Source organism: Typopeltis vanoorti, chromosome 12 (assembly GCF_054136105.1).
Source record: "Typopeltis vanoorti isolate ZY-2024b chromosome 12, IOZ_Tvanoo_1.0, whole genome shotgun sequence".
Lineage (NCBI taxonomy): Eukaryota > Metazoa > Arthropoda > Arachnida > Uropygi > Thelyphonidae > Typopeltis > Typopeltis vanoorti.
In genome coordinates this window covers 51,308,869-51,331,567 of record NC_143560.1, presented here as the reverse complement: position 1 = coordinate 51,331,567, position 22,699 = coordinate 51,308,869, and the positions used below count along the sequence as shown (strand labels likewise).

The 22,699-nt window shown below is 35.6% G+C and overlaps 1 protein-coding gene across 5 annotated transcripts in view; it reads right to left on the bottom strand.

Moving 5' to 3' along the window:
• Nucleotides 1–466: 466 nt before the first annotated feature.
• The window catches only part of LOC150100785 (peroxisome assembly protein 10-B-like), a 160,684-nt gene continuing 138,451 nt past the window's right edge, over nt 467–22,699 (bottom strand). For all 5 annotated transcript variants that reach the window (XM_090401706.1, XM_090401705.1, XM_090401702.1 and 2 more), the window contains exon 8: nt 467–610. In XM_090401706.1, coding sequence (XP_090257832.1) covers nt 545–610 — 66 coding nt within the window. In that variant the 3' untranslated portion in view covers nt 467–544. The remainder of the gene's footprint in view (nt 611–22,699) is intronic.

The window sequence follows — 22,699 nt, the reverse complement described above, 5'->3', positions numbered from 1 at the left end:
AGCAGTGGTTCAGCAAGCATGACAGTGACATGCTTGCTGAACCATCTTCCTTGGCCACCAAACCTGGATCTGAATCCCACTGAGAATGTATAGGGCATGTTATAAAAATAGATGCAGGAGCAAAGTCCATCAAATCCAAGCCAGTTAAAGAACTGTTTGGTAAATGCCTAGTATGCTATTGACATAGATGCAATCCAAAACCTTGTGGAATCTATGCAAAACCACATATGTGATATAATTCGGCTAAAGGAGGTCCAACAAGTTATTAAACAAAAGTTTTAATTTCACTAATTTGTACTTCATGTCATCAATTTGATTATGAAAACATTCATTTTTTTTTGCTACTGTTGAATATTATGACTTGAATAAGTATGAAATCACAAGTAAAAAATACAAGGTTTATAATTAAAAATACACTATTCGTGAACCTCATTATACTTGAATGAAGAAAAGTTCTGAACAACAATCAGCATGATATATAAAATTATTTGTAGGGATTTTAATTTTCTTTAGTGATAACAATGCAATTTACATTTTTAGAGTTTCAATAATTCTGCAGATAGATCAATTGAGAAGAAGAGCATTTTTCTCTACAAAGAGGGCACTCCATCTAAAAGAAAAAGTTTATTTTGATGAAAAACTAAGAAGGCTATGTTTTTTATCAATTTATGAAAATGATACTACTAATGTTTGATTATATGGTTATAATATTGTAACATATCTACTACACTAGTAATATACAACTCTTTGTTTGTGGCTTAAATGTCAAGATACTAGCATATTCACAAGTTTATGGAGTAACTACATATTTAATGGATATAATAATTTGCATATTAATATACTGATTATTGTATACTATGCAGTATTACAGAAAGATGGCCCAAACAAGTCCTTCAATATACACCATTCAGAAAAAAAAAGAAAGAAAGAAGAGACCTGGTTATCGATATTGGACTTTCTTTTGGCTTCGCTATAATAGGCCTAAATTCTTGAAGTGCATCATAATAATCTGATTATACCAACATGTATATATTTGCACCATTCTAAAATTTTTGTCGAAGTTTGTCTTAATATCCTGATCTCCTTCCCTAATTATCTCAAAATGAGACTAGAAACCACTAGGAAAAAAAAAGTTTTCTAAAAATGAATTTTAGTAAAAAAAACAAACAAAAAAACTGACATCAGTCTGATACAACTTAATGAGTGATCTGATTATAATAAAAAGATGTCCATATTATTAGACATCAACATCATGCTACTTACCAATTAATTATAATTAACAAAATTAACAAAAGAATTAACTCTTAAACTTTTAAATGGAAGTGCCTGAACAACTGAAGTTACCAAACATCATACTACCTTCACCCTGCTTGTGACTATAGTCAAGGCTCTATGGTCACCAGCCAAGCAAAGACACTAACGACATTAAAAAAGTTAACCTGAAAACAGATTAACTTTCTTTCTTAAGAAAGAAAGATGCTAAAATGAAAAAAGTAGATAACTGAAGTAACACAAAAAAACTACAAAATGTTTCAATCATAAACACCATTTAAAACTAAATTTTGTTAGGAAAAACTATTCAAGAAAGCAATGCAATCAAAATAATGAGAAATTAATGTTAAAACATGAAATTAAACCTGTTATCTGCAACATTCCAATATTATCAGATCTTATATTTCTGTCTTCTAAGGCACTTTTTACTGTATCAATCCATCTCCATCTTGATCTTCTTCTGGGTCTTTTTCCTGCCATCCTGGCAAAGAACACTTGTTTAGCTAATCTTTCCTCTCTGCCATTCTATTGACGTGGCCATACCAACTGAGATTAGTTCTACTAACACATTCCTGAATGCTAACAATGTCAAGTTCCTTCCTAATAGCCTCATTTTTAATATCATATTGCCACTGAAGCCATCTGTTTAGTCCCTCTAATCTTTCTCAGACTCATATCTGCAGTCTCCAGTCTTTGATCAAGAGTTTTATTTCTAACCTGTTCTCAGATCCATAAGTTAAAATTGGTTTGAATACTGTCTTGTATACAGCTAGTTTAATGTTTTGACTAATCTCACTCTTATTCCATATAAATTTATTCATTTGACTTCCTACCATACCAGCTTTGCTAATTCTGCTGTCTATTTCAAAATTTAATTTGCCATCTTCACTAAAAATTGTGCCTAAGCAACTGAAATATTTTACTTGATCTCAGATCAAGTCACTGCATCAACATCAACCAACTGCATGATCTCAGATCCATGCAGTTAGTTGATGTTTTCAATGTTTTTGCCTATTTTCATAACTAATTTATTACAGAAGTTAATTAATTTGGTCAGGGAATCCTGCAGACTTGTCCTGGATTTATTAAGGAGTATAACATCATCTGCATAAAGCGAAGAGCTGAGATTAACATCTCCAATTTTGATATCAGGTTTAATACTGCTTTCCTTCATAATGTGATTCATACAGATAATGAATAACAGTGGAGATAAATACACCCTTGTCACACACCTGACTTAACATCAAACCATCTTCCTGTACCTCTTTCAATTCTAAATGTTGATTTACAACTCAAATAGGCTATGTATTGTTTGCTATAATGTTCCATTTACACCATATGACTGGAGCATTTTGAACAGCTCTCCTCTTGGCACCTTGTCATATGCCTTTTCCAGATCTACAAAACTTAAATACAGATTCTTGTTATATTCTCATGATTTCTCAACTGTCTTAAAGTGAAAATCTGGTCCTGACAACCTCTGTTTGGCCTGAACTTAGCTTGTTCAGGCTCTTTCTTGTTATTATTCCTTGTTCTTCTTCAAGCTTCTCCTCCACAATTTTTCTTAGCTATTTCTCAAGAATTTTACCAGGAACACTCAGTAGAGAAATTCCTCTGTAATTCTCACATTCAACTTTATTCCTTTTTTTTTTTTTAAATAGATGAGTACTATGAGCTCTCTACTCCAGTCATCTTGAATTTGACCCTCTGACCAGGTCTTCTGAATTATGCAGTATAGCCACTGTAAAACTTTTTATACCTCCATATTTTAGCATTTCTGTTCAAATATCATCTACTCCTGCTGCCTTTCCACATTTCAGGTTTGTGAAAGCATTTTCTACTTCAAATGCAGATATATATTCCAGATGGCATTTCTGTCGAGTGTCTTCCACCACTGTGCTGACAATGCTCATTTCATTTAGCAATCTTTCAAAGTTATTACTCCATACATCAAGAATAGATTTATCCTCAGTTTTCATGTCCCCTTTATTATCTCAATAGCCTCCAGAATATTTTACCACTTTCATAATATTTATTTTTAATGTTCTTACCAAAGTATTCCCCTGATTTCTGTTTAGCTAATTTTACACAATGCTCTGTTTTCATACATTTTTCTCTATATTTCCTAAGACCACAAGGTGACTTACTTGTCAGGAACTCTTGATATGTTTCTTCTATTCCTTGACTGCCTCTTTAACTTCCTGAGTCCACCATGGAGTTCTGATTTTTCTATTCCTTGCAGATTACCATACCACATGCCTCTCTGGCTGAATCAATGAAAGTTTTCTTTAGGTTTTGCCACTGAATCTCCAAAGTTTGGCTCTTATTGTCAAACTCTTTAATTTTTTCTTGAATAAAGTTTGTGTATTTGAGTCTACAGTTCACATCTGGTGTCTGTTCAACTTTGATTTGTTTCAAAACTTTCTTACATACCGTTCTTTTCAATATGAAGTTTCCAGGGTCCTACCCTGGAAACACATATTGTGAGCCTCAGTACATATTATCTTTGTAGCACTCTACAGCCATGTTCGGTGAGTGTGGTGGGTTGTCCGCTGCAGATAGCACTTGCAGTTAATTCTGTGTGCATCCATCTCGCTATGGTATCACTGATTGTTGACCCAGCATGGGCCAATTTGTCGAACAGATAAGCCTGCAACATGGTATCCTATCACAATGCCTTTCTCAAACTCCATCAGTTCCTTTTTCACAGTCATTTCATCTGGAAACAGTTATATTTATTTAGGAACATCATATTCTTCCAATCTATACTGTTACAAACAAGTGACTCGTTACATGGCACGCATTGCTGATGGGGGAGGGGTGTCCAGTGACTTCTTTCCAAGCAGTATGTGTGTGTGTGTGAATGTATGTACATTCACACACACATACATTCCCACAGACAAAGACTAAACCTACAGTCGAGGGGTTGAAAAATTTTGTGCTAACTCACTCACCAGGCAAATATCCCAGTCACATGACCTGATTGTATTCTATCATGATAGCCTTATCATAGTCATGTCATTAACTCCACAACTGATCAACTTATTATTCTTATTATTAAAAGAGACTTACAAATTCTCAATCTCTCTTCATAATCAGTATGAAGATATCATACTGATTATGATAATAATATTATCCTGATATCATTTTCAACACTCTCCTTTGCACTTTTTCAACTATATCAGAATCACCACAGAAACCAATAGACAGGACCTTCACACGCAAGTCCAAGTGAGGTCTTATCAAGGCCTTGTAAAGAGGCAAAATGACTTTTAATCTTTACATATCAAGGTTTGTTTCAGCATTGCAGTTATTCTCTGAGTTGTATTTGCAATTTTTGCTATATTACCCTTGAACTTCAACTTCCTGTCTACTAAACTTCCAAGATCCCTAGCCTGATCAGTTCCTTCTAGCATAGTCCCACCAATATAATATGACATTGGATATCTAATCACTAAAGTGTATGACCTTACATTAATTAACATTGAACTGATAGTCATTTTCATATGCCCACAATTCCAGCCTATTCAAATCATTCTATATATCAGCAGCACTCCTGATTACCTTTCCTAAATCACATCATTAACACTTTCTCAGCCAATGGCTACCCCCCCCCCCCAAAAAAAAATCCAAAAAATACTAAAACCAGTTATCCACAACCCACCTCCCCCCTTCACAAAAAAGATTACTCTAAATCCATCACCATTCCCTTCATCCGAGGCACCTCAGAAACCTAAAAAAATATGACTTGACCTCTTGTTACAGACCACATAGAAAATTGGCATCCCTTATCTGCTCCAATAAAGACCAACCACTTCCCCTAGACCTATCTGGTGTATACCAGGTCCCTTGCAGCTGTAAATTGTCCTATTTTGGCCAAACAGGAAGGACAGCAAATATCAGAATCTCAGAATACAAGGACTACATCTGATTTCACCAGTACAGCCACTCTGGGCTTGCAGACCATGCTCTGGATACTCGCCACAGAATAAGGTGGAAGAAAGCCACAGTAATACACCACAGCAAGTTCAAATATGAAAGACTATTCATGGAATCAGCCTCAGCCTTTAGGAACATGCCAAACCTCAACAAATTTGGATGTATGAGACTGTCCCAAATTTGGGAAACATATATCAGAAGAACTTCAGTCCAAAGGCCAAGAACACTTAATATAGCCCATCAGGGGGCACCATGAGGACTTTAGGAAAACAGTAGCTTCCTCGCGTCGTTTCTCATTTGCTGTTATATAGTACTTGCGTGCACGTGTCTTTATCTTAAGTTCCCATGAAGATGGCAACGTGATGTTGCCGAAATATCGGAAAGTATATATTAAAGTTGATTTAATTTATATTTCTAGTGTACGCTGTCAATTCCTTAAGTATTAGTTATCATGTTTAACCAGCATATAAGCCTTTCTACAAGAAGAACTGAATAACTAGAAGGAGACTTCCACATAGCCTTTTAAGTGCAGAGAACCAACCAACTAGGACTTCTGACCTACTGTCCAATCCTTACCTTTTCTTGGTTCACTCTGTTAGGTATCTGCCTGGATACAGAACAATCAGGATGGGCTGGAATATGATGTAGCCAAACTGATTCTTATTAGCTTAACCCATAATGCAAAGTGATGGTACAGCATAACAAAATTCATGCCAGTTAGGGTGTCACCTGGTTAAACAATGGCCCCATGTTGTTTTCATCAAGGAACCAACATAAACAGCATAAACATAAACCAGAATAAACAGTCAGCTACTGGAACAAATCCAACTCAACGTCAGAAGAGTTTAAGATTGTCATCAAAATAAGAAACATCAATGGAAATGCAGCAGAAGAACAGGATAAGTACCAGATTGACATAATAGGTGTTACTGAAACAAAAACAAACAAAAAAGGCATATCTTTCTAAGCAACAAATACAACATGCTACATTCAGTCAATTAAAATCAGGGAAAAGAAGGTGTAGCTATAGTATTCAAACTAAATATGAGGATAGTCTTCTAGAATGGCAAGTAGAGTGATATGGGCAAATATCAGAATTTGTGTCTCACACACAAGGTTCTACAAAGAAAGAAGTGGAGGATTTTTTGAGGCATTAGAGAAGGCAGATAACAAAATGAAAAAGGAAAAGTTGGTCTTTGTTGGAGATCGAAACATCAGAGTAGAAAAAATTACCAGACATATAGAAATTGGAGACGGTCGGTCGTATTTTCAGGGAGTTCCCGAAAGCTAAGTATAATTTTGAATGAAAATTAGAATATAGGTTAAAATCATAATGTAATATTGTTATCTAATTTTGGTAGCTTGTTGTGTCTGTGTGATTTTGGTGTGAATTTCGTTATTTAATTCAGTATTTAACGATATGTTTCATAGATTTGAATATGGCGGCAATGCGACGTAAGATAATGGCGTCCAAAAATCCGACACCATTGTTTAAAAACTATAATGTGAAAGAATTTGTCCAATGTGGTGTGTGTGGAATGTATGCATTCCCGAATGAGGCTGGAGTTTGGATTGAAAGTGATAGTGGTGGGAGAATGTGCAGAAAGTGTAAGCAAAGTGAGGAGTTGAAGTATGTGTCAGATTGTGAGACAGTTATGGTTGAAGAAAGCCAGAATGAGAGTGAAAATAGTGGCTTGATAGGGAATGGTGATGTACAAGATGGCAATGAGAGCGCTGATCTAAGAAAGAGTGAGAGCAACTATACAGAAAGAGAAAATGGTTTCAATGATAAAAAAAATGAGGAATTATTTGTAGGAAGTGAGATCGCTAGGTTGTGCGCAGTGATACAAAATGCGCAGCGGCAATTAGAGCACCTGCAAAACTCTTTCCAGAGTGATTTGGCTAACATAAATGAACAGCGTAAGAGTGGAAGAGTTTCTGAAATGAAGGAAAGAGTGTTGTATGGTGACTCGTTATTAAGAGGAATGATAGATGGGAGTGTAACTAAATCGTACTTACCGGGTGCGAAATTTAAGGATGTGAGAGTATTAGAGTGCAAAAACAGAGGGTGAAAGAATTAATAATTATGGCGGGTACGAATGAATTGAAAGGTGATAAATTTTTTATGAGAGAGGACTTGAAAGTATTGTTAAAGGTAGCGAAAGAAAAGAGTGACGGAGTTAAAATGGTGAGTCTGTTGCCGCGGTATGACAGAGAGGAGTTTAGAAGTAGGGCCATAATTGCAAATGACATTATGCGCAGGTTATGCAGACGGTGTGGTGTGGAATGAGTTTGAAGGGCGAAAGGACTTATACAAGATGGATGGCCTGCATTTGAATGGACTTGGTGTGCGGAGACTGGAAAAAGTGTTGCTGAATGAAGTGAAAATGGATGTGCAGAACCAGGAAAACTAGAACTACCAAGGAGGGGGGGGGGGGTAGAGTGGATATGCAAACTTCAGTGAGACAGTTGAGTGTAAAACTGTATATAATGTACCCGAGCCAGCACTAAGGACAAAAAATGGGAATGGGACATATAGAATAACGCATCAAGATAGGGGTGGGACAAAGGGATCACTGCATTTCATGTATACTAATGCCAGGAGTATTAGGAACAGAAAGGAAGAATTATTGGCCTTGATTGGCTCTTCCTGGCCACAGGTTATTGGCATTAGTGAAACATGGCTGACGGAAGATGATATAGTTAGTGGGATAGAATGTGTAGGTTATAGTCTATTTAGGAGGGACAGAGAGAATAAAATGGGGGGAGGGGTGTTATTGATGATAGCTGATGAACTGCAGCCAAGGAGAATTGAAGTTGTATTGCAGGATAGTGAAAGGAGCTCATTTGAGGCTATTTGGTGTGAGATTGAGACTGGCAGAATAAAATATACAGTTGGGTGCTGCTATAGACCAGGTGATGGAATAGATGGTGGAGATAGTATGCATAAACAAATTGATGAAATGAGTGGAAGGAGGGTAATTATTATGGGGGATTTTAATTATGGTAACATTGATTGGAAGGAGGAGAGGACACATGTGAGGAAGGAAATGGATTTTATTCAATTATTAAGGGATAACTATCTGAGACAGCATGTAATTGAAAATACTAGGGGTGTGAGAGTGCTTGACCTGGTAATAGCATCTCACAATTTGACTGTAATGAATATGACCATGTTGCCACCTATTGGTGAGAGTGATCATAAGGTCTTGACCTGAGAGGCTAAAAGTGTGGAATTTTCGATTAAGACAGAGTATATGTAGAATTACTGTGCTGGCAAGTATGACAACCTTAGGAGATTGCTTGGATCAGTGCCATGGCATGTACAACTGCAAGGGCTGGATGTCGATAGAGCATGGGAAGTGGTCAAGGAGCATTTACAGGAGGTTATGGCCGATTGTATACCTAGGGTCCGAATAGTAAAACGAGTAGGGGTTAAATGGATGAAAAACATCATTAAGCTTGAGCTACAAAAAAAGAAACAACTGTGGAGGGAATTTAAAGAAAGGGGGTGACCTGCAGGCACATGAACGGTATAAAACGCAGGCCAGAAGGGTAACGAGTGTGGTAAAAAAAGCAAAAGCGGATTATGAAAGGAAACTAGCTATGCAAGCTAAAGAGAATTCCAAACAGTTCTTTCAATATGCTGCAAGGAAAAAAAAAACTGTACACGGCAGAATGATTTTCAGGAATGACGATGGTAAGGAGGTCACTGAATCAGTCGATATAGGGGAGTTACTGAGCGTGCACTTTGCAAAAGTATATCATCCAGGTGGTGACATTGAAAAAATGAAGGAACCATTAGTTTATACGGGAATTGTGATGAATGAAGTGGAGGTGAATAGTCTATTACAGAACCTTAATGTGAATACATCTGTGGGATTGGATGGTATACCCGCACGGGTCTTGCATGAAGCAGCTAAAGAATTATCAGCACCCTTGACCATGTTGTTTAATCTGAGTCTCGGGTCTGGTTTAGTCCTGAAGGCGTGGAAAGAGGGGAAAATAGTTTCCCTGCATAAAGGAGGATCCAAGACTATGGTGGCAAATTACCGACCGATCAGCATATCAGGAGTCGTTGTCAAGGTCTTGGAGAAAGTAGTCAAGGGAAAAATATAGGAATGGATTGATGAAAATGAGATACTGTACAGAGGAAAGCATGGCTTTGTGAAGGGTAGATCATGCCTCAGTAACTTGCTCAAGTTTTATAACAAGGTGACGACAGAACTGGATAAGGGAAACGGGCTTACAGTGATACTACTGGACCTGGCAAAAGCGTTTGACAGGATACCACATGGAATTCTAATCCGTAAACTACAACATATGGGAATGGATATAGGGTTGGTGAGATGGATAGGTGGGTGGTTGATGGAGAGATATCAAAGAGTAGTTTATTCAGAGGTAGAGTCCAGAAGATGGCCTGTGAGAAGTGGTGTGCCGCAGGGTTCTGTTCTTGGACCACTGCTGTTTAATCTGTTCATTAATGATATAGGGAAGGATCTAAGTGGAACAGTTCATTTGTTCGCTGATGATGCAAAGTTGGGTAGGGCGATAGTGAATGCAGAAGATGTCAAAGTCTTGCAGAATGACTTAGATAGATTGGAGTTCTGGGCTAAGGAGAATGGATGTCAATTTAATGTAGCAAAATGTAAGGTTATGCATTTTGGGGTGAAAAGATTAGCAGCAGTATACCACATTGGTGGAACTGTACTCCAAGAGATTGATGAGGCCAAGGACTTGGGAGTGTTGGTGGATAGGGAGATGAAGTTTAGGGGGCACATTGCAAAAGTAGCTAAATCAGCTCATCAGCTCACTTGGTTGTTGAAAAATACCTTGATGAGCAGAGACAAGCAAATTATTTTACCTCTGTACCGAGCCCTGATAAGACCTCATCTCGACTACTGTGCCCAGATTTGGTCACCTCAGTTCCTTCTTGATGGGGAGGAGGTGGAGAGTATCCAGAGGTGAGTGACTAAGATGATAGCAGGTCTATGGAATGAACCATATGAGAACAGGTTGAAGATTTGTGGGTTGCAGAAACTAGTTGATAGGCGGAAAAGGGGAGATATGATTGAGACATTCAAATTGCTAAAAGGATTCTATAGGATTAATTCAGAGGATATTTTTGAGATCAGGACTGGTGGTGGGAGAACTAGGGGACACCTATGGAAGCTGGGCAAGAGTGTGGTTAGCAGGGGTGTTAGAGCTGGGTTCTTTACTTTTAGATTGGTAAATGAGTGGAATAAGCTGCCAGAGTCTGTTGTGGGTGCTATGACAGTGAGCGAGTTCAAGGCAAGGTATGATAGATACTGTGAGAATGTCGAATAGTTGTGTGGACATGTTTAGGGCCTCCCTCGATGAGTCTAAGGATTCCCTGGGGTAGCCCGAAATAATAATAATAATAATAATAAATGTTCTGGGAAAATCTGGAGAAAAGAACAAGGCTAATCATAATGGTTACCTGCTGGATTTCTGTTTCAGACATGGACTAGTTTTTGCTAACAGCATAAAAATGTGCACAAAATCACATAGAGAGAAGATGCAAGAAATAAAAAATAAAAGAAAAAAAAGTCTCATTGACTATTGTTGTTGATAGCAATGTTTTCCCACTGGTTCAGGACATAATAGTATACAGAAGATTTAAAATTGGAAGTGCTCACCATATAGTGTTGATCACCATGTCATATTACAAAGAAGAGTGTATAAGAATGTTTTAGAACAAATCAAAGTTGAGCAGCTTTCAGTGATGAACTGCAGACTCAATACATAAACATTATTAAAGAAAAAATGAAAGAGATTGAAAACAAGAACAAAGCTATGGAGATTCAGTGGCAAACCTCAGGACAGTATTTAAACTTTTCAGGCCTCGGGGTGCTAGACTCTAGCACCTCTGGCCCCAAAGTTTTAAGGATATATACAGTACATGAGGGTAATATAAATTCTAAAAATTATCATCATCATCATCAAATTCCTGCCATGTACCCTCAAGGGGTGTACAGGATATAACAGTACTACATGAAAAAATTACATCATTACTAACTTCCTATCTACAATTTTCCTCCAAATCAGTCTGTTACTTGTCAAGACTTCAACATTATCAGATCTTATATTTCTATCGTCTAAGGCACTTTGTACCGTATCAATCCACCTATATCTTGGTCTTCCTCTGGGTCATTTTCCTGCCAACCTGGCAGAGAACACTTGTTTTGCTAATCTTTCCTCTCCCATTCTATTTAAGTGACCATACCATCTGAGATTAGCTCTGCTAATGCATTCCTGGATGCTGACAATGTCCAGTTCTTTCCTAATATCCTCATTTTTAATATGATATTGCCATTGATGCCATCTGTTCACGCCTCTAATCTTTCTCAGGACTCTCATATCTGCGGTCTCTAGTCTTTGGTCAAGTGTTTTACTTCTGACCCAGCTCTCAGATCCATAAGTTAAAATTGGTTTGAACACAGTCTTGTATACAGCTAATTTAGTGTTCCGACTAATTTCTTTCTTATTCCATATGAATTTATTCAATTGACTTCCCACGATACCAGCTTTGCTGATTCTGTTGTCTATTTCTATATTTAGTTTACCATCTTCAGTAAAAATTGTGCCTAAGTAGCTGAAATGTTTTACTTGTTCCACAGGTTCTCCATTCACAACACAGTTGACATTTTCAATGATTCTGCCTATTTTCATTGTCTTTGTCTTTTTATTGCTGACCTTCATACCATATCTATTACAACAGCTATTCAATTTAGTCAGAGAATCTTGCAGACTTGTAGCGGATTTATTTAGAAGTATAACATCATCTAAAAATTATATATAACATCAATTAAAATGATAAACAGGGCAAGATAGTAATTCCTTAAAAATTTCAAGAAGGTATCAATGTTTCTCAACAATTTAAGAAACAGCAAAAAAGAAATTTCAAATGATCAACATTTACCTTAAATAAATAAAATGAAAAACCAAGTTAAATTAAGCTTTAAATAAATGAATAGATTAGCATCTTGATATAGTATCTAAATAATTAAATATAAATATAACTAAATAAATAGTACAGGGTGTTTCAAAAAGAATGTCCTGATTTGAAAATTGTATATTTTTGTACATTTGTATACAAATGTACATATGTACATTTGTAATTGTGGTGAGTGAAACTTTAGGCCTTACTTCATACTTGGTAATTTATTTTGTAACTGTATCACATTTTCATTATTAAATATAATTATTTGAAATCGGGTCATTCTTTTTGAAACCCTGTATTTGCATTCTTGTTTGTTTGCTTTTTTTTAAAAAGGGCATATGATCTATTTAGATAATGACTTGAAGCAATACCACCTTTTTTCGGAGTTATATATATTATAGTGAGAGAGAAAATTTAACAGAAAACAATCACAATTTTTTTATGTTCAATTTTAATTATTTATATCTTTAATTCTTCAATTTTAATTATCATTGTATGGACACTTAAATTGGCACTAATTTTTCAGGATGCCCCAGCTAGAGTCATGTGCAGCTGTGCATAAGTAAGACTCTGGCAAACCCTGAAGAAGACAACATTAACTGATTCAGCCAGAGAGGCACGTGCTTAGGTTGTCTGGAAGGATAGAAAAATCAGATCTGTATGGTAGACTGAAGAAGTTAAAGAGGTAGTCAAAGAAAATAAAAAAGCATATTGAAGTTCCTTGTAAGGAAGTCAGCGTGTGCACTTAGATAATACAGAGAGAGATACAGAGAGATGTAAAAAAGTAAACCACTGTGTAAAACGACCTAAATAAAAGTCATGGGAAGACTTTGGTAAAAACACAGAAAATAAATATCAGGAATGGCAAAATATTGTGGAGGCTATTGAAAAAGCTTAGAAATGGAGGCAAGAGTAATCAGGGCTGATAAAGGTGACAAGAATACTAAAGATGATATTCTAGTTATTGATTAATTTTAATGGTATAGATGAGAACACAGACTGATAAGAAAATAACCATTTATTAACTTATTGCTGATATTTCACTGGTATTCTATCCAGCATTTTCAGAGCACAAAAACAGTTTGTCGCAATATGGGAGACAACCACAATCCGGTATAACAATAGGACTAGTTTTAACAATTATAATGTGCAACACAAAACTAAAGTCCTAATTAGATGCCATCTATGTTGAGAAAAAATAGGACTTTAATCCTATTATCTATGTTGAAAAAAAAAAATTAGGACTTTAGTCTTTGTGTTGCATGTTACAATTGTTCAAACTAGTCCCATTGTTATACCGGATTGTGGTTGTCTCACATACTATGACAAACTGTTTTTGTGCTCTGAAGATGCTGAATAGAATAGCAGCAAAATATCATCAATAAGATAATAAATAGTTATTTTCTTATCAGTCTGTGTTCTCATTTATACCATTAAAATTAATCAACATGGATGACGAACACATAAGTATTCTCACACGTTTGAAGATATTCTAGATATCTGGAGTAATTACTTTGAAAGACTACTAAATGAAACAGGCAGTGACAACACGATGGTAGAAAACACTCGATGGGAACAAAATCTGGAACATATCCATACTTGAAGTAGAAAAACCCATCAAAAACTGGAAATGTGAAAAGGCAGGTGGAGCAGATGATATTAGACCAGAAATTCTCAAATATGGAGGTATATAAAAGTTGTATAGTGGCTACACTGCATAATTCAGAAGGCCTAGTCAGATGGTCAAAAATCCAGATGAATGGAGTAGAGCTCTCATAGTATACCCTCTATAAAAAGGGAAATAATGTGAGAATTATAGAGGAATTCACTAATGAGTGTTCCTGGTAAGGTTTATGCAAGTACAGCAATCTACCATTTATCTGATCTAAACAAACAACCCTTCAATTAATTAACCCCTGCTTATCATATGACCTCTGATAGAGCATAATGTAATTGTACTTCAATTATTTGACCTGTCATTTATCAGAATGGAGAATTCGGATAATTAAAGGGTCAGATAAATGGAAGATTACTGTATACTTCAGAAAAATTGTGGACAGAAAGATTGGAGAACAAGCTGGATTCAGGCTAAATAGAGGTTGTCAGGATCAAATATTCACTTTAAAACAAAAAGTTGAGAAATCATAGGAATATAACAAGGATCTGTACTTAAATTTTATAGATCTAAAAAAGGCATATGACAAAGTGGCAAGAAAAAAGCTGTTCAAAAAACACTACAGTTATATAGTGTAAATGGAACCTTATATATAACAAGGATCTGTATTTAAGTTTTACAAATCTAAAAAACGACACAAAGATCTAAAAATCGGGCAATACAATTAAAGAAGGTACAGTAAGATGGTTTGATGTTAAATCAGGTGTGAGCCAAGGGTGCACATTATCTCCACTATTATTCATCATCTGTATGGAATGCATTATGAAGGAGAGTAGTATTAAATCTGATATGAAAACTGGAAATTAATCTCAGCTATTTAGTTTATACAGATATTATACTCTTAAATAAACCTTTACAAAGCTGCAGGATTCCTGGACTAAACTGAATACCTGCTAAAATAAAACTGGTATGAAAATCAGGAATAAAAATACAAAGACAATGAGAATAGGCAGAAACACTGAGAACATCAACTGCATTGTGAATAGAGAACCTGTAAATCATCCCCTAATGAAAGTATGATTGAAGAATGAACCATTTGCAAATGCTGATGAATGGGAAGGAAGAGCAATGCTATGCATGAGTCTGAGAATAGAACTATGAAACATAAAATCATTAAAAAAATATATAAAAAAAACTCAAGTTTTCATATTCGGGACATGAAAATGAAATGCAAATTTGGGGAAAAAAAATAAGAGTGCAGAAACATCATTATCATAATAAATTTTTCTAATAGTACAACAACATCCACAATTTCCCTCCACATTAATTTATCATCATCATCAATTTCCTGATATGTACCCTCAAGGGGCATTCAGATTAGTACAACAGCACTACATGATTATTAATCTCTTATAAACAATTTTCCTCCAAATCAATCTATTACTTGTGAGCACTCCTATATTGCCATATCTAACATTCCATGCTTCTAAGGCACTTCTGACTGAATCAATTCACCTTGACCTAAGTCTTCCTCTGGGTCTCTTTCCTGCCATCTTGGCATCAAACCTGTTTTGCTAATCTTTCTTCACCTATTCTATTTAAGTGAATGCTAATAGTGTCAAGTTCCTTTCTAATATCTTCATTTTTAATATGATTCAGGTAAATAGAATAGTGAGAGCATCAGCTAATTCAGACTTCAAAAAAAGACTCAGTTCTGCTAAACAATAACGTAATATAATATTAACAATTAATATACAGAAAAGAGCCTTCATAGCTCAGTCAGTATAGACAAAGCCCTTTGGTTGGAAACACATGGGTGCAATTCCCATCTATGACATGAGGATCATTTATCTGATCTCTTTCAACTAAAGATGAGTTAGCCAGCCTCATATGAAGGTAGAGGTTTCTTTTTTCACCTGGAAACTTGAGTTTTTCATCCCTCAGAACAGGCCCTGTGAACTCACATGGATTTACAGTCATAATATATATATATATACCTAATCCCTCATTAGGATGGCTCAACCCCCCCCCCCCCAAAAAAAAGAGATGGGGGAAACCCCATATGAATAAATAAATAAATATGATTCTGCCATTGATGCCATCAGTTCACTCTCCTAATTTTTCTCAGAAAACCTTCATATGAGTAATCTAGTCTTCAATCAAGTGCTTTATTTGTAATCCAACTCTTAAATCCATAACTTAAAACTGGTTTGAACACTGTCTTGTATACTGCTAGTTTTGTGTTTTGGCTAATTTCTCTCTTATTCCATATGAATTTGAGAGAAATTACCCACCATAACAGCTTCACTTATCCTGTTGTCTATTTCCAGATTTAACCTGCCATCTTCACTAAAAACTGTGCCTAAATAGCTGAAATATTTTACTTCTTTTATAGGATCGCCATTCAGAATGCAACTGAAGTTTTCTATGCTCCTGCCTATTTCATAGTTTTGGTCTTTTTATTACTGATTGTTTTCCATGCCAAATTAGTTACAGCTGTTGTTTAATTTAGTTAGTGAATCCTGGAGACTTGCACTGGATGTATTTAGGAGTACCACATTATCTGCACAAAGCAAAGAGCTAAGTTTGACATCTCAATTCTAATATCAAGCTTGATGTCACTTTCTTTCATAATGTGATCCATATAGATGATGAATAGGAGTGGAGACAACGTGCATCCTTGTCTTATCTCTGATTTTACATCAAACCATCTTCCTGTATTTCCTTCATTTCTAACTGCTGACTGATAACTTAAATATAGACTATATATTGTTCTGTATAATGTTCCATTCACCCCACATAATTATAGTGTTTTGAAAAGCTTTTCTCTAGACACCTTGTTGTATGCTTTTTCCAGATCTACAGAACTTAAGTAGTAATCCTTGTCATATTCATCCGATTTCTTAATCATTTATCTTGAAGTGAAAATCTGATCTTCACTATCTTCGATGTATGCTGGATCTTCATCCAGCATACATCGTTCAAATCTTGAAATGAAGTAGTTAGCTAGTGTGGAGAAAGAGGACAACCCATTGCTGTGCCCTCAGTTTGTTGGTAAAGTTTATTTCAGCATGTGAAGTAGCCAGAATGAATGACAAAGTCAAATAGGTTGACAATATTTTTCGTCCATTGGAGATCCTCAAAAAACAGTCATTAAGATCTGTCAGCCTACAAGTGTCCTTCCATCCTTTACTTGAGATATCTACTTTTCTAGATTCAGATAAAGATAAACTTCTGCCTTTAGCCTACTCTGGAATGCATCAAATTCCTTGCCAGTGTAGATTATGTAATTTTGGCCAAACATGTAGATCTGCAGCCATTCACTGTGCTGAACATTTAGACTGTGTTAAGTTCCATGAGCCAGAGCAATTGGAACTTACATTCTATCACCACCAGACATGAGTTTTTTTGAAGAAAAATTAAGGTTCCCTATAAAAGTAATAATCTCTTGGAATGTTTATACAAAGACAGTTGTGAGAACTTACTACATCAACTGAATCTAAATAGAAACAATGGAATTATCCCTCTTATGGGAAAAATTTCTTCACAAATTCCAGAATTAACTGAAATTTAATTACTTTTTTAATGTATTATTAAATCTTGTTGAAGTTATTTTTACTAGAACCTTTAGACCATGACAGTCTACATCACATACATGCAGTTTGCTTTGTCATTGTTGAACATACCGGTTTCTGTTCTTGCTGTTTAGTTTGAAAGTCATACTGAAGATGCCCTTGATACTAGAGTGAAAATTTCATACTAATAAAAATATATACATAAGGTAAATAAGGTATATGTTTTTTATTTATCATCATATCTTAAGTTCCTACACGTGAAGTTATGCGTTTTGTTAGTGTCTCCAGTTGTTGACATCAGAGGAATTCCAAAACAAAACTTTCTTCTGCATGCATAGAGAATTTGTAGATGCATAAAGCAAAAAAATACTGAAGAGTATATTCTTGCTTTTTTGGAAGATATTTACTTCCAGGTAAATGTACATGTTCACAGCTATTCACTAAATACAGATCAAAGAATCTGAATGTGACTGAAGCAATCTGCATGATGTCATGCAGTGTTTCATTCACTAGCAACAGAGAATGCTGAGAATAATAACAGCTACTCATTTTTTCCCAATGAACAGCTGAGAAGGAAAGTGTAGCACTGAGTGAGGTAAATTCGAATTATGGGATAATTTGCATGCAATTATGTTAAGAACTTGTATTCTTCATTTCGGGAAATGAACCAGTGTTTGTCTGAAATTTCTCTCAATTACAGGAAGTTAGAAATGTTTGTTTCTTCAGTTAAATTCTTCTCTCATGATGAAGGTGGAATGGATGGTTATTAATACCTTGAACTCTCTTTGAATATACATGAGACAACTGATATAATTATCTGCTAAGTTTGGTTCACTCAGAACTGCTGACGGTTTATTTCTTGTTGTTTAATGTAGTTTGAGGGATTAGTGTGATGCTGTATCTTGACTAACATATTTGTCATTATGAGTTTGTTAAGTTTAGTTGAACTTGATTTACATCTTAATTTGCTTGTACAATTTAATTGAAAGTTTGCAGGAGTAACAATATTTTAATTTTGATATAATGAATTGTCCTTATATGTCATGTATATGTTTAATTTATTAAATGGTTGTTGTTTTTAATATGAGGGTAGTCTGAAAAGTTCTCTGCTAGCAATGAAAAAACAAATTTATAATTTCAAAATTATTTTTATTTTTCAACATAATCTCCCTTAAGACTAATACATTTATTCCAGTGATGCTCCAGCACCATTATCCCATCCCTGTAGTGGTTCCGAGTACGATCTGCAAAATACCCCTCTACAGCTGCAATCATCTCTTGATTTGAAGAAAAACACTGACCAGCGAAGAAGAGTTTTAGTTTTGAGAAGAGATAGCAGTCAGAGGGAGCCAAATCTGGGGAATAGGGTGGATGTTCCAACAATTCATAGTGCAGATCCCTTAATTTTCCCATTGCCAAAACATCTTTGTGGTCAGGCGCACTGTCCTGATGAAAGATGATTTTTTTCTTCTGCAAACTGGGTGTTTTCTCATGAATTTTTTCATCCAGTCTGGTTAAAAGATCGGAATAATATTCCCTGGTTATTGTTTTACCCTTTTCAAGATAATTAATAAACAAAATGTCTTTAGCAGCCCAAAACACCGATGCCATGACCATGATCCAAAGACAGAACTGACTTTGTCTTCTTTGGTGCTAAACAACCGGCTTCTGTACACTGTTTTGACTTCTGTTTGGATTCTGGTGTGTATAATGGTAACTCCAAGTCTCATCCATAATAATAAATCGATGCACAAAATCAGCTTTTTTCTTGTTAAAATGCTCCAAGCACTATTCAGAGATTTTCATGCGAGTGAGTTTTTGATCTGCTGTGAGCAAGCATGCCACCCATCTTGCACAAAGCTTTTTCATTTGCAATTCATCATGCAAAATATATCTTACACGTTCTTTTGAAATGCCTATAGTCTCAGCAATTTCATGCACTATGACAAGCCAGTTATCCAATACCATATCGTGCACTTGATCAATGATTTCTGGTGTTGTTACACTGTTACACGCGGATCATCTTCAAGGCTGGTACAGCCATGTTTAAACTCAGCAGCCCATTTCTTTATTGTCAAAAACGAAGGAAGAGTACCCATAAACCTTTAAGAATTTGAATGAATTTCTTTTGCCGTTAAACCTTCTTTTACACGATACTCAATTTTATCCATTTCAAGGGATACAGACAACACTTTTGCTTCAGACTGCTGTATAAAACAAACTACTTGATAGAATGGCTTGCAATTTCACATGGATGCTTATGACAGCTATACCAACTTAGAAAAGAAACAAATTTTGCCAATAGTGTGGCCATCTATGGTTAAGGACGAGACCTTTTCAGACCACCATCATACACTTGGAGTAATCATTGACTTTGGTTATAATAGAAAATTATTAAATTTTCTTTGAATTGAGTTAACACTTGAGTCTGAGATCAGTAATTGCATTTCCATAGAAGACGACCTGGCTGACCTTTCACCAAATTATAATAGATGATTGAATACTACAAGGAAAACATTTCTTTCATCATATAAGAAACTTACATCCTGCAATAAACAACATGATGGAGAGACAGTTGAAACAGTGCTATTATATCTCAAATACTTTACTTGTAAAAGTTTTCACTGAAAATGCTGCTGATGGTTTCCAAGTTCCATTCACAGTTTTTGTTTTTTAGTTGCTGATTTTCATAACGTTGTTACAGCAGCTATTTTAGTTAGTAAAATAGTCTTCAGAACTCTTTTGACTTCTAAAATATAGCACATCTGTTTCTGAATATATGTGATGATAATAAATTTACTGTAGTCTTTTGAAGGGGGAGTAATATTTCTTTAGGATGATTGAAGCCATTTGCTAAGCAGGTATTGTAGTGTCTGCACTCCTGATAGTGCAGACATTATTATCAGAGCAAATTAATTTTTTCCCTTGAACAAAGTTTTTATAATGCCATACTGTTGGGAGGGGTGATGGTGTGACTGTTAAGCAAATATATCTCTCTGTGTGGATTTTCTGTAAATAGAAAATACCAGTATCCATCAGACTAAAGTGAATTGAATCCTGAGATGTCTGCTGTTTAGATGTGTTACAAAAGATGTTGAGAGCAGCAGAAATACGGAGAGCATATTATCCACACAGCACAGAAAATCAGTAGGTATCTGTGGAGAACAAAGTTTAAAACTCTTCTCAGCTTCTGTGTAGGTAGGAAAGAGTAGTTATCTATAGTATGCAACACTAAACATAAAGATAATTCAGCACCAGTTGTTGAATGAGAAAAATACTGTCAGTGCATGGGAAGTGTTTAAATAATACTTAAATGATACAGTATTGGAACGTGTCCCTAAAGTTCAAAGAATAAATAGGGTAGAAGTGAAATGGATGTGTGATCTTATTAAGCAAGAGATTTGTAAGGAATACTGCATACATAAGGATGATGTCAGTTATGAAAATTATAAAGAGCAGGCCAAAAGAGTCACAACTGTTATACAGAAAGCTAAGTCTGAGTATAAAAAGAAACTGGTTCTGCAAGCTAAAGACAACCCCAAAGAATTCTATCCTTATGCTGCACGTAAAAGGAAGATGGTGTGAGGGTTACAGATGTAGAAGAGGTTGTTCAACTAACGAATGCCCATTTTCTAAAAGCTATCAACCTTGTGTGTCCAACATTGCATTCACTGCTACCTCTTCACTGGATGAAGAAACTCACATGTAAGTATGAGGAAGATGTATTAGAGCTGTTGTTGCACAAACCGAATAATTCAGCAATAGGGAGTGATGGCGTACCAGCACACATGCTAAAAGAGTGTTCAACTGAACTTGCTATTCCTTTGACCAGGCTATATAATTGGAGTCTCGGAACAGGAAAGATTCTGCAAGAATGGAAAGAATGTATGCTAACCCCATTACACAAGGGTGGTGCAAAGACTAATATATCCAACTATCATTCTATCAGTATCTCTGGAATGGTGGTGAAGATTTTCAAAAAGTTGGTAAGAACTCCTATTTAGAATCGGTTTACAGAGAATTTCTACTTTGCAATGAATAGATTGGGTTTACCAAAGGAAGGACATGTTTGAGCAACTTACTCGCATTCTATAATGTTACCACTGAGTTTGACAAAGAGAATGGATATGCCATGATACTTTTAACTTTGCACAGAATACAGTATGGAAGACTGTTGCATAAATTGGAGAATCTGGTAATGGATTATAAAATATTAGCATGCAAAAAAAGGATGAGTGACTGAAAGATATCAAAAAATGGTATATCAGTGAGTGATGTGAGTTTTCAAGATTTAAGGTAAAGAGTGGTGAACCACAAGGATCAGTCCTTGGTCCATTGTTATTTAATCTGTACATTAATAATACTGGAAAGGAGGAATACTGCAGTTATGCTGTACTTACAGAATGATTTGAATAGGTTGGAATTGCAGGCATGTGAAAAATGGATGTCAGTTCGGTGTTAAATATAAAGTCTTGCACTTTGGTATGATTAGATATCCAATGTAATATTATGATGGTGGGATTATACTAGAAGAAACTGATCAAGCTAGGGATCTTGGAGGTTTAGTAGATAGGAAGTTGAAGTTCAAGGGCCATATAGCAAAGATTGCAATTACAGCTCAGAGAACAATTGCAATGCTAAAATGAACTCTGACATGTAAAAATAAGGAAGTTATTTTGCCTCTTTACAAGGCTTTGATAAGACCTCACTTCATCTATTGTACACAGGTCTGGTCTCCTGGTTTCCATGGTGCTTCTGATACAGTGAAGAGAGAATGATATTAGGATTGTGAAATACAGATTGAGTAATTTTTAAATTGCAAACAGGAGAAAGAAGAATGATATGATTGAGACCTACAAACTTCTGAAAGGGTCATACAGAATTTCATTGATGGAATTTTTCATTTTATGGAGGATGGGGTAAGAAAAAAGGACATCCTTGGAAGTTGAGAATGAATGCTGTCAAGAAGGGAGGTGAGAGCTAGATTTTTCTCTCATAGAGTGGTGAATGATTGGAATGGATTGTCGTTGGATGTTGTGTGTATGCAAGTAGCGTGAATGAATTCAAGAAGCAGTATAACAGCTGATGCATGTAGTATGTGGTCCTGACTCCCAAGAGGGCTATCTTAATAATAATCTTCTTAAATGGCATAAGGAAATTTTAAGCAGAGTGATGTGAAGTTGCAGGAACTGGACAAAAAACATTTTGCAGTAATTAATCACCATCCCATGTATCTAGAGGCACATCTGAAAAGATGGCAAAAGTCCTAAAAAATATATAGTCTAGTGACCACCTGCAGACTACATAAAAATGGCATCCCTTATCCACTCCCAT